This window comes from Crinia signifera, chromosome 11, assembly GCF_055691185.1.
Source record: "Crinia signifera chromosome 11, ASM5569118v1, whole genome shotgun sequence".
Lineage (NCBI taxonomy): Eukaryota > Metazoa > Chordata > Amphibia > Anura > Myobatrachidae > Crinia > Crinia signifera.
In genome coordinates, this window is record NC_139227.1 from 59,028,147 (window position 1) to 59,040,362 (window position 12,216).

At 44.1% G+C, this 12,216-nt stretch overlaps 1 protein-coding gene across 4 annotated transcripts in view; it reads left to right on the forward strand.

Moving 5' to 3' along the window:
• Positions 1-12,216, forward strand: part of ELMO3 (engulfment and cell motility 3) — a 286,359-nt gene that overhangs the window by 75,566 nt on the left and 198,577 nt on the right. For all 4 annotated transcript variants that reach the window (XM_083164845.1, XM_083164844.1, XM_083164843.1 and 1 more), the window contains exon 6: positions 6,727-6,896. In XM_083164845.1, the coding sequence (XP_083020971.1) occupies positions 6,727-6,896 (170 nt within the window). The remainder of the gene's footprint in view (positions 1-6,726; positions 6,897-12,216) is intronic.

Consider the following 12,216-nt stretch of genomic DNA (forward strand, 5'->3'; position numbering starts at 1 on the left):
CGTCTCCACGCATGGCTCACTGCGCTCCCTATGCTTCAGGCTCTGTGCCTTGCTGCTCTTGGCACACTATATTATTGTCCCTCCATGACCTAGTGGATGGTAGGGCATGAAATACCGCCTGTCGGCATGTCGACTGAAAAATTTGAAAAAAAAAATGCATGTTGACCCTTTTCATGTCGGCCCTTTTCATGTTGACCCTTTCATGTCAACCCTTTTCCATGTCGACCTTTTGACCATGTCAACCTATTGCCAGTCGACCTTCAAACCCTGTCCACATTTTCCATGTCAACATATTGTGTCGACCTTTAATACTGTGAACCTTTTGACCCTGTCGACCATATGACTGTCTATCATGAGTCAGTCTATGATCATTCCGGATACCCATTGGGGGTAATGTGAGTCTCTACCGGTGCCTACATCATGTGCTGTGGTCAGGGCAGCCGAGAGGAATGCCGGGCCCCCGTAAAATTTTGGGGGTGTGGCCTAAGTGTGTGTGGTGTGGGCACCTCCCACACTTAGGCCACACCCCCAAAATGTTTAGAGGTGGGTAAAAGAAAACTCTAAAAACTGTAATCCCAGACGCAGCACACACCTACAGCATGTGCTGTGCTGACAGCAGGCTCAGCATGACCTCTCACGCTGTCAGTGAGACACTCATGCTGAAAAGAAAGATAAAGTAGCGCTTGCAAATGAGGAAAATCAATATAAAAATTGATTACACATGAATATGACAATAAATAAACAATATATTAAAGGAGTACACAATAAAATATATGTAAATAAAAGCTCAGGTCCTCAGTGGGTGCCACTTTTTAAAGAATGTTAATAGGATCCGTCCTATATGTGCCGTGGGGTGGGAGTCTCGATAGGACCCAATGGAGTTCTTATGAACTGAGATGATATATGAAGTTTCCACTTGATTAAAGTCAGCGAATTTTAGAAGATGAATATAATTACCACTGTTGGTCCCTTAGGAGTCTTGTGTCCATTTAGGACTGCTGAAGAAGCTGTGATCTCCGTGTAGGGTTGTGGATGAAATCTTCTCCGCTTGATAATGGCATATGTGGAGCCAGGTGGAGGGTCTCAGAAAGATGGTTTTTCTCCAAGAAATGTAAGATGGTAAACGGCTGGTTGGATCCAAATAACGCAGTGTGGCAATGGCAGTGAGGGGCCAATATGAGCAAGCAGCTTCCAACGCGTTTCACTGCCTCTAGGGGCAGCTTTGTCAAGGATATCCGTTTACCATCTTACATTTCTTGGAGAAAAAACATCTTTCTGAGACCCTCCACCTGGCTCCACATATGCCATTATCAAGCGGAGAAGATTTCATCCACAACCCTACACGGAGATCACAGCTTCTTCAGCAGTCCTAAATGGACACAAGACTCCTAAGGGACCAACAGTGGTAATTATATTCATCTTCTAAAATTCGCTGACTTTAATCAAGTGGAAACTTCATATATCATCTCAGTTCATAAGAACTCCATTGGGTCCTATCGAGACTCCCACCCCACGGCACATATAGGACGGATCCTATTAACATTCTTTAAAAAGTGGCACCCACTGAGGACCTGAGCTTTTATTTACATATATTTCATTGTGTACTCCTTTAATATATTGTTTATTTATTGTCATATTCATGTGTAATAAATTTTTATATTGATTTTCCTCATTTGCAAGCGCTACTTTATCTTTCTTTTCTGCACCTACCTTTTGGGGGACCCACTCAGTCCCTGTATAGTAGCTGCTGCACTTGACCAACATCCCATAACAGCGCCCTCTGACCGCCCTAGGGCAGTCCTTTTCTTGCAGACACTCATGCTGAGCCTGCTGTCAGAACAGCACATGCTGTAGAAGTGTGTGCTACTGTTGATACCCGGGAGGGACGGAGGGGGAAGGGAGGGGTCGAACCAGGGCCCCTGCTGGGGCCCCTTTAGCAAGCCTGGGCCCGGGTAATTAGTACCTGCTCCCCCCCTCTCTCGGCTCCCCTGGCTGTGGTCACGCACTGATCCCAACAATGGAGGTGCTGACATTCCCCATTCATAGGGGGTAAGGTGAATCTCTCCCAGTGCCCACATCATGTGCTGCAGTCACACACTGATCCCAACGCTGGACGTGCTGACAATCCCCATACATAGAGGGTAACATGACTCTCTCACGGTCCGTATATCATGTGCTGTAGTTGCACACTGATCTCAACACTGGACATGCTGACATTCCCCATAGATTGGGGGTGACGTGAGTCTCTCCTGGTGCCCACATCATAGACCTTATTCTGATTGATTTGTAGTAGGGAAAGGGGAATGGGAAGTGACCAGGGCACAGGTATAAGAAAATAAATAAATTATAGTATGTTCGAATCCACAGTATTATGTATTTATAGATATAGGTACAAGACCTATATTCAAAAATAGAAAATGTGGAGGTGCTCCCTAGAGAGTAAGAATATAGTATTGGGAAAGAGGGGAAAGACTCTCTTTTTGTTGGGGCACTCTTATACAGTAATTAATACAATTTAGTAAAGAAAATTATGACAATTAGTAAAGGTGGGTGAGCATGTGACAGACACAGATACGCCAATTGTGGGTAAACCCTAAAATTCTAGTGATACACTATTGGTATATTCGGGAATGTTCCCTGATACAAGTATTATTGATTTATTAAAATATAACTTTTAATTAGATTAAAGTAAAATTATACACTAGACATGGACACACAAACAGATAACATGAATAGATACAACTGCCTTGGCCAACAGTATACCTGGGATGTGATCCCTCCAATAGGTATTTGAGGAGTAGGCTCCCTCTAGCAATTTGTGGGTATTTCTTTCTACAAGTCTGAATTGGTCAGACACTAAGCAGCCATGGATAACATATATACAGGGAAAAAATTCGCTTTATAAACTATAGAAAAAGTGCTTACCAATCTGGAAAAGAGAGAGGATAGTATTGAAGTGCTATATATAGTCACTTCTTACATCAAAAGTTTACAGTGTTTCCACCCTTGTATCAAAAGTTTCCAAAGTTTGGAATGTTATTTGGATACACTGAAATACTTTTAGCAGAACCAAGTTTTAGCACTTTTTAGCATATTATGCTCAAGTACAGTTCCATTGTTTTGGCTGTATTCGCCACCTTTTCCAATGTTTGGAGAATAAGTGGGTTTTTAGAAAGAAGGCTAGTATTTATTTTTATTAGGCAGTATATGTATCAGATTCACAGAGAATAATGTTGGTCTCAGCGAAAATATAAGTAGGTATTTATAGTCGATTTTGCAAAAAGAGGTAAGAAAAACGGTCTCCACTTTAACAGAAAAAAGAGAGAAAGAAAAAGTAAAAGTAAAAGTGAAGGAGAAGGAAGGAAAAGGAACGAATCAAGGTATAGAGGTAGATGACCAAAACAAAACACTCCAAGGTGACACTGCGCCGACTTTATATACCTATAGTATAGATAGGAAGGTAATTGTTCACAGTCAAGTCTCCCTGACTGCTACTGGTCACATTCCCCCATACCAGCTACCACTAGGTATATTTTTAGTGGGCTTTTACAGGTATTGTGGGAAGTCAACCTTAATTCCCTATGAGTCCCCTTGAGGTGGCTGCTGCCCAGCTTTATATACCTATAGCAAAATTTAGGGATCAAAGGTTTCCTCCAGTGGGGTCACCCCCTCTGTGTACTTGAGAGTCCCGAGTTTTACTAGCTTCCGTCAGGATACGGTTTGTGCTGACGGGCTTTTAGGTATTGCGGGTGAGCGGACCCCAAATGACCTGGGGATCTATGTGGGAAGGAGGTGGGGTGGCTGCTGTCCGTTTAAATACCTGTGGCACTACTGGACTCACAAGTTTCCTGCAGAGGGGTCACCCCCTCCGTGTACTCAAATTGTCCAAATGAATGCAGGCTTCCTATCAGGGTCAGGTGACACTGAGGGGCCAATAAGGTATGACGGGTGAGCGGACCCCCCTAGTTTGTTTGGTATCAAAGAAATAGTGATAAGAGGGAGAAAAAATAGAAAAAATACATGGACAAAATGCACATATCTATTACTGCATGTTTGAGAATGAAAACTCTGTTTAGTGGTGCGGCAAATGACAGTATAATGGTGGCTATATAATAACTTTCTAGAGCCACACAGTTTTGCCCGCAAGGAGAATACTAGCACAGTTTTGAGGAAGATGTAATAGTAGGTATATAAGAGAATGCTAGTATATGGATAAATTACAGTAAGATAAGAAAGCAGGGTAAGAAAAAAGGTGAGGGAAGAGATAGTATAGCAAGAGATAAAGTGAAGGTAGAGAGAAGAACAAGCGGTGGAGACCGGGGTTACCTCACTGTTCACCCCGGGGATCAGGTCTGTGATCACGCCCGGGTATCCTGCTCTGATGTGGCGGCGGGTCTCAGCGGCTGCTGTGACTGTGTCTACTGCCGCGGAGGGAGTGAAATACTCTGCAGCCGGCTGTGTAGTAGCGTCTATGCTACTGCGTTCTGAAACTGTCCCAGTACAAGCTGCCGTTGGGGTCTCTCAAAGCCGGCCAGGGCAGCGCAAACTATGTTATAGGATAATCACCGGGGACAGGCTGGATAGTCCACAAGTCCCCTCACTCTGCTGTCAGCGTGTGTAGTTTGTTTCCACAGCGGGTCTTAGCGGTTACTGTGACAGCGTCTGCTGCCACGGAGGGGGTGTAGTACTCTGCAGCCAACTGTATAATAAAGTCTGTGCTGCTCCTGGTGCTGCACTCTGAGATATTCCAATACAGGCTGTCAATTAAGGTATCTTCAAGCCGGTCAGAGCAGCGCGAACTTGTAGTGCAAGATAATAGTAGAGGACGGGCTGGGTAATCCACGAGTCCTCTCACGCTGCTGTCAGCGTGTATAGTTTGTTTCCACAAACGATCGTTTCGCCCTGAGGCTTTCTCAATGTGTGTTTTGGTTTGGTCATCTACCTCTATACCTTGATTCGTTCCTTTTCCTTCCTTCTCCTTCACTTTTACTTTTACTTTTTCTTTCTCTCTTTTTTCTGTTAAAGTGGAGACCGTTTTTCTTACCTCTTTTTGCAAAATCGACTATAAATACCTACTTATATTTTCGCTGAGACCAACATTATTCTCTGTGAATCTGATACATATACTGCCTAATAAAAATAAATACTAGCCTTCTTTCTAAAAACCCACTTATTCTCCAAACATTGGAAAAGGTGGCGAATACAGCCAAAACAATGGAACTGTACTTGAGCATAATATGCTAAAAAGTGCTAAAACTTGGTTCTGCTAAAAGTATTTCAGTGTATCCAAATAACATTCCAAACTTTGGAAACTTTTGATACAAGGGTGGAAACACTGTAAACTTTTGATGTAAGAAGTGACTATATATAGCACTTCAATACTATCCTCTCTCTTTTCCAGATTGGTAAGCACTTTTTCTATAGTTTATAAAGCGAATTTTTTCCCTGTATATATGTTATCCATGGCTGCTTAGTGTCTGACCAATTCAGACTTGTAGAAAGAAATACCCACAAATTGCTAGAGGGAGCCTACTCCTCAAATACCTATTGGAGGGATCACATCCCAGGTATACTGTTGGCCAAGGCAGTTGTATCTATTCATGTTATCTGTTTGTGTGTCCATGTCTAGTGTATAATTTTACTTTAATCTAATTAAAAGTTATATTTTAATAAATCAATAATACTTGTATCAGGGAACATTCCCGAATATACCAATAGTGTATCACTAGAATTTTAGGGTTTACCCACAATTGGCGTATCTGTGTCTGTCACATGCTCACCCACCTTTACTAATTGTCATAATTTTCTTTACTAAATTGTATTAATTACTGTATAAGAGTGCCCCAACAAAAAGAGAGTCTTTCCCCTCTTTCCCAATACTTATTCTGATTGAGTCAGATGGATACACATTCGTTCGGAGTGCGTTTCGCTGCTGAGTGCGCATACTTACCATACGCATTGCGCATGGACAACACACGGACGGAACACGGTTGGTCATTATGGGTGTAATGTGGGCGTATCGATGGGCGCGGTCTGAAAAGTGGGCAAAACCGAGCGTAAACTGGGCATACACATGTACCAAAAGTGCAGGGAGGTGGCTTCGGACTGCTCACCAAGTGATCGTGCCGCTACAGCCCCAAAACCTTCGGCGGAAAAAAAGCAGCTTTCATGCCTCGTAGGCCACCAGTTCATCGACACTGCATTCGTTCGGGCAATCAGCATGCACCGCAGCCAAAATACTCCCAGCTGCACACAATACTAACCCAGTCCTCTGGTCAATTTACTTTAATTAACCCATTAAGTCATTGCAGCCCACAAACACGGAAGGCAGACATTTGAAAGAAACTTGCCTGCGGCTGCATTCATATCTATTAATAATGCCCACATCATGTGCTGGTCACACACTGATCTCAACACTGGACATGGTGACATTCCTCATACATAGAGGGTATCGTGAGTCTCTCCCGGTGCCCACATCATGTGCTGCAGTCACACACTGATCCCGTCATGGCACATAAGTACACCTGGCTGAGGCTGTGACTTGTTCTGCAGCACGTCACGGCTCATAAGCACACCTGGCTGTAGCTCTGCAGTACATCACGGCCCATGAGCACACCTGGCTGTTCCTGTGACTTGTTCTGCAGCACATCACAGCCCATTAGCACACCTGGCTGCAGCTGTGAGTTTGGTTTCCGTGGAGTAATTGGAGTGTTTGTATTCCCGCAGGACAAGGAGGCCAGCAGCCTGTGTCACGGAGTACAGAGCCAGAACCTAGATGTCAGATCAGAGTCTCTGAAGAAGCTGGCAGCTCTGTCCTGCGATGTCACATTTGCTCAGGAATTTATCAGCCGTGACGGCCTCTGTATCCTGTCCAGGATAGTGGAAGAGGAGAAGGAGTGAGTCTCACCCATTTATATGTATAACAAAAGCATATTCCTTTGTGCTTTACAATTGGGAACAAAGCAAAAAAAAAAAAGTGGGTAACAGAGTGGTAAGAGGTGGGTAATAGAGGAGTAAGAGATGGGTAATAGAGAGGTAAGAGGAGGTTAATAGAGAGGTAAGAGGTGGGTAATAGAGAGGTAAGAGGAGGTTAATAGAGAGGTAAGAGGTGGGTAATAGAGGGGTAAGAGGTGAGCAATAGAGATGTAAGAGATGAAGAGGTGGGTAATAGAAAGGTAAGAGGTGGGTAAGATTTGATAGTTATTTAAAATAATTTATATAAGAAAGATTGATGTATAGTTACCAGAGGCAGAAATCTGGGAGGCAATGGAGTCATATTTTGCCAGGCTCCTGCTCCCAAGGGGGAACCACTCCACCCCCTGGAAGTTTAAATCAGTTATTTAAAATCCAACGATATTGCTTATCTATCTATCTATCTATCTATCTATCTATACAGAAATATATATATTTTATATTAGGTTATATAGGGTTGTGTGTGTGTGTGTGGGGGGGGGGGGGGCACCAATATATATCTTGCCTCCGGGCAACCGGAACGAACTTATGCCACTGATAGTTCATCGTGACGCAACAACATAACAGTAATGTCAGTGATGGCAGATGTGCGCGCCCGAACAGAGCAAGACTTGAATTCCCCTCACAGTGGTGAGGAGCAGCTTTTGCCCTTTATTATATAGGATGGGTAAATGCTGGTCACTAGAGATTCTATTTATTTTTTAGCGGAGGTTTGCTATTTTTCTGTTCCTAGAATGGTAAAAACACCCTGCCAATATTGCAGTAATAAGATGTAACTGGGGAATAACAGACATAGAGGTAGGAGGGCCCTGCTCGCAGGCTTACACTATAGGGAAATAGGAATGTTATACACAAAGATAATGCTACATATTGCAGTAATAAGATATGACTTGGAAATAACAGACATAGAGGTAGGAGGGTCCTGCTTGCAGGCTTACACTATAGGGAATTAGTGTGATACATGAGGATAAGTGCTATATATTGCAGTAATAAGATGTGACTGGGGAATAACAGACTTAGAGGTAGGAGGGTTCTGCTCGCAGGCTGACACTATAGGGAAATAGGAGTGTGATACATGAGGATAATGCTACATATTGCAGTCATACTGTAGGCCTGTACTCCACTGCACGGCGAGCACACAGCCTCAAATCCTGTTTTGGATTCACCGTGCGCTCGTCATGATTCTCCATCCTCCCGGTCCGCCACCAGCCCTCCCTCTCCCCTATTCAACTTGTCAGGGGCTCGCTGCCCCCAGCGGCAAATTTGTACCCCCCCCCCAGGGAGATGGCTGCCTGCACCGCACGCTGCAGGGGGAGAAGGAAGGCTGGCGGGGACACAGGCAGCAGAAGCTGCAGCCCCAGGAGACTGGGAGCGCTCGTGCATATGTAATGAGCGGGACCCAGTGCAGTGAATATTAATGAGCGAGTCCCCGCCCTCTGCATATGTCATCTGTAAAAAAAAATGAATAAGAAATATTAAAAATATATTCATGTGCAGCAAGTTTAACAAAACAAATAGCAAGATCCTTCAAATAAGAAAATTACTGATTTTTTGACACTATAAAAAAAAAAGAAAAAGAAAACCTTTATTTTAAAAGAACACATTCCAGTTCACCTTAAAAAGATGTCGAATGCAAAATGATGAAACTCACGGTGAAAGCAGTTCTCCATCTAGCATTGAATATACTGTCAACGAATTAAAGTCAAACCCCCATTGGAATACACCAGCGAATTGCAGCAAGCATGAAAACGGAGAACTGGCCAGTATTACATAGTTACATAGTTACATAGTAGATAAGGCTGAATAAAGACTTGCGTCCATCTAGTTCAACCTACGTTTTAATAGCTTATCCCTTGTAAAAGACAGAATATGGATCTTATTAGTACCCCTGGATATTTTTATCCAATAAATGCTTGTCCAACCTTATTTTGAACGTATTTATTGTATCTGCCAACACCACCTCTCCAGGAAGAGAGTTCCAAAGTTTGACTGCTCTGACCGTAAAGAATTTTTTTCTTTTGAGGGAACGAAATTTTCTTTCCTCTAATCTAAATTCGTGCCCTCGTGTCCTAAATTCCTTTCTTGCAGTAAAAAGGGTGCTTGAGAGTTCCTTATATTTGCCCCTGATATATTTGTACATGTTGAGCATGTCCCCCCTTAAACGTCTCTTCTCTAGTGTAAATAGTCCTAGCTTGCTTAATCTCTCCTCATAGCTTAAATTCTCCATTCCCCTAATAAGCTTTGTTACTCTAAAAAAGCTTTGTTGCTCTGTATACTTTTGCTCTCAGGCTTATAGAAAAGTGTGTTTCATGAGGATAATGCTACATATTACATTAATAAGATGTGACTGGGAAATAGCAAACATGGAGGTAGGAGGGCCCTGCTCTCAGGCTTATGGTGTGTGCACACGGTCAGATGTGTTGTGCGATGCAATTCCCGATGCGATCAGATCACATTGCATCGCATGCCATGCATGCGATGGCATACAATTTTGACTATATAGTGCAGATCTACACTATATAGTCAATTCAGCCAAGACTTTCTGACATGCGATACGGGAGTGTGCATCGGGAGCGCAAGGGTTAAAACCCTTGTGATCTGCATGTGATGCCGACACAATGTTGACTATATCGTCAACATCGGAAGGCAAATTGTACCGTGTGTACACACTATTACACTCTATAGAGAAATAGGAGTGTGATACTTGAGGATAAGTGCTATATATTGCAGTAATAAGATGTGACTGGGGAATAACAGACATAGAGGTAGGAGGGTCCTGCTTGCAGGGCCAGATTAAGGGGGGTATAGGGTCAGTAACCCTGGGCCCCCCTCTATATAGGGGCCCCCTGTGGTTGGCATGTATTTTTTGAAAAAATAACAACAGCTAAAGTTATTGTGCATAGCAGTTTCACCTATCTGCCAATGTGATAATGATTAATGTTGCTGAGCATCGGGAGCCAAGGCACACTGACTGCACAAGTGTGCAGTGCATTACTGCGATTTGACTAAGTCCCATATGACTTTGCACAAGAGGTCAGAGGCTGAGAGGCTTGTGCTGAGCTCTGCTTGGTGGAGCTCATCACATGCTTCTCAGGCCCATGAAGGGCAGCAGCAGCAGTGGCCTTGTCATGGGAGGGTTTTAATCAGAGGCAGCACTGGGCCTGTCAGGGCACCTACAGAGGTAAACAAACGGAAAAGGGTATGGGAAGCGGTTCATGCACAAGCAATAATAGAGATTAGTAAAGATCCACCATTAAAGAAAATTATTGACCGAATGGTATAGACAATATAACTCAAGTGGAGTTGTACCCCGGAAAGTCATATATTGTAGGTTTGGAGAAAGGAAGGCACTCTCTGTTTGTAGGGGCACTCATTGTAAAATTTTACATTTAATCAAAACATTTGAAAAATGAATTCATAGAGAATCCATTTTGAAAGACATACATAAACACATGTAAGACATTATAATAAAGTCAATTATTAATGATGTGCAGAGCATGAAAATTCAAACGATACACACAAAAGTACAGACACTGTATCTAACAATGACAAATTAGTATGTACCATAGGTTTAAGTACTAATACAGTCTCTGTATCAGGAAAAAGTACTGAATTTGTCAAATAATTGAAGCCAATAAAATATAGCAGACAGATGAAAATAATAGACAATTAAATTGTAATGTGATAAGGTATTATCCTTAAATCTGACTGTGAACTCATCAATACCCTGAAGATATATATAAATTGCAGATGATATGGCATATATTGCGTTTGGTACTTGTGGAGTATCACGGCTCACATCGCATGCCATCGCATGCCATATGTAGTGGCATGAGATGGCATGCGATGAAATGCGATTTTTACAGGTTTTTAGCTATTTTTAGCAAGCATCGCATGCAATCAAATCGCATGCGATCGCATGCGTTTTTGCACAGAAATGCATCCAAATGCATGAAAATGTGTAGCAAACATGTTAAATGTCCCCAAATGTCATTTTTCAGAGTGTACCACCCCCACTATCAACGCCAACCCGAAGCGTGGCAGCGCAGCGAGCCCGCGAGGGGCGGCGGTACGCGTCGAACAAGCTTTTCATACCCCCACTATCCACGTCGGCGTGGAGATGAGAATAGAAAGTGTGGCGAGCACAGCGAGCCACCGAGCCCGAAGCGTGGCGAGTGGACGCGGACACCTGTGAAGCCCACGAGGGGATGCGGATACCTGTGAAGGTATCCGCGTCCGCTCGCCACGCTTTGGGCTCGGTGGCTCGCTGCGCTCGCCACACTTTCTATTCTCAACTCCACGCCGACGTGGATAGTGGGGGTATGAAAAGGTCGTAGGACGCGTACCGCCGCCCCTCGCCGGCTCACTGCGCTCGCCACGCCTCGGGTTGGCGTTGATAGTGGGGGTGGTACACTCTGAAAAATGACATTTGGGGGCATTTAACATGTTTGCTACACATTTCCATGCATTTGGATGCATTTCAGTGCAAAATCGTATGCGATCGCATCGCATCGCATGCGATTTGATCACATGCGATGCGATTTTTTAGCATACGATGGACATCGTGGGAGCCGTGATACTCCACAAGTACCTTGCGTTTTATTACCCAGATAGAATTTTTTCTGAAACACAAATGAATTCCCCTTCTGGGAGTGCAATAAATAGTAATTTGACAAGATTATATGTGGACATAGGGGGGTGGTATGTGCACCAAGTACTCCCACCAGTAGATGGGACAGCTGCTGCTACCCCAGCACCTCCCAGGGGTTTAGGTAGACCCTTAGTTCGGTGTTGGTGGAGGAGTGAGCGTGTCTCAGTGGGAACTCTGGTAATAGGATGAAAGTAGAGGGTATCTACTGTGCTTTTCTGTCACACATAAGAAAATACAGATGTCGGCATAAGGGGGAGGGACAGGCCATGTGCCCGGTAACCCGGCACATCAGGGGGGATGGGGGCTGGTCGGGCTGGTATTCCCGTCCTCCTTTTCACACCTGGGAGACCAGGGCAGCCAGTGAGGCACCTGGGGGGATGGCATGACTGGGAGGGGGTTAAAAGACCACGGCAGAGGGGGAGACCGGGCACACAGCACCGGAGCGTGATGAACAATGGAGGAGATAGGAAAGCTGCAGCATACAGCCGGAGCAAAAAGCAGCAGCAGAACAGTAAACGGCCACAAGCATCATGTGAAGCCACCCCAGCAGTTACTGAATTGGATGCCCCAGAGTCTGGGGCAGAGGACCATAT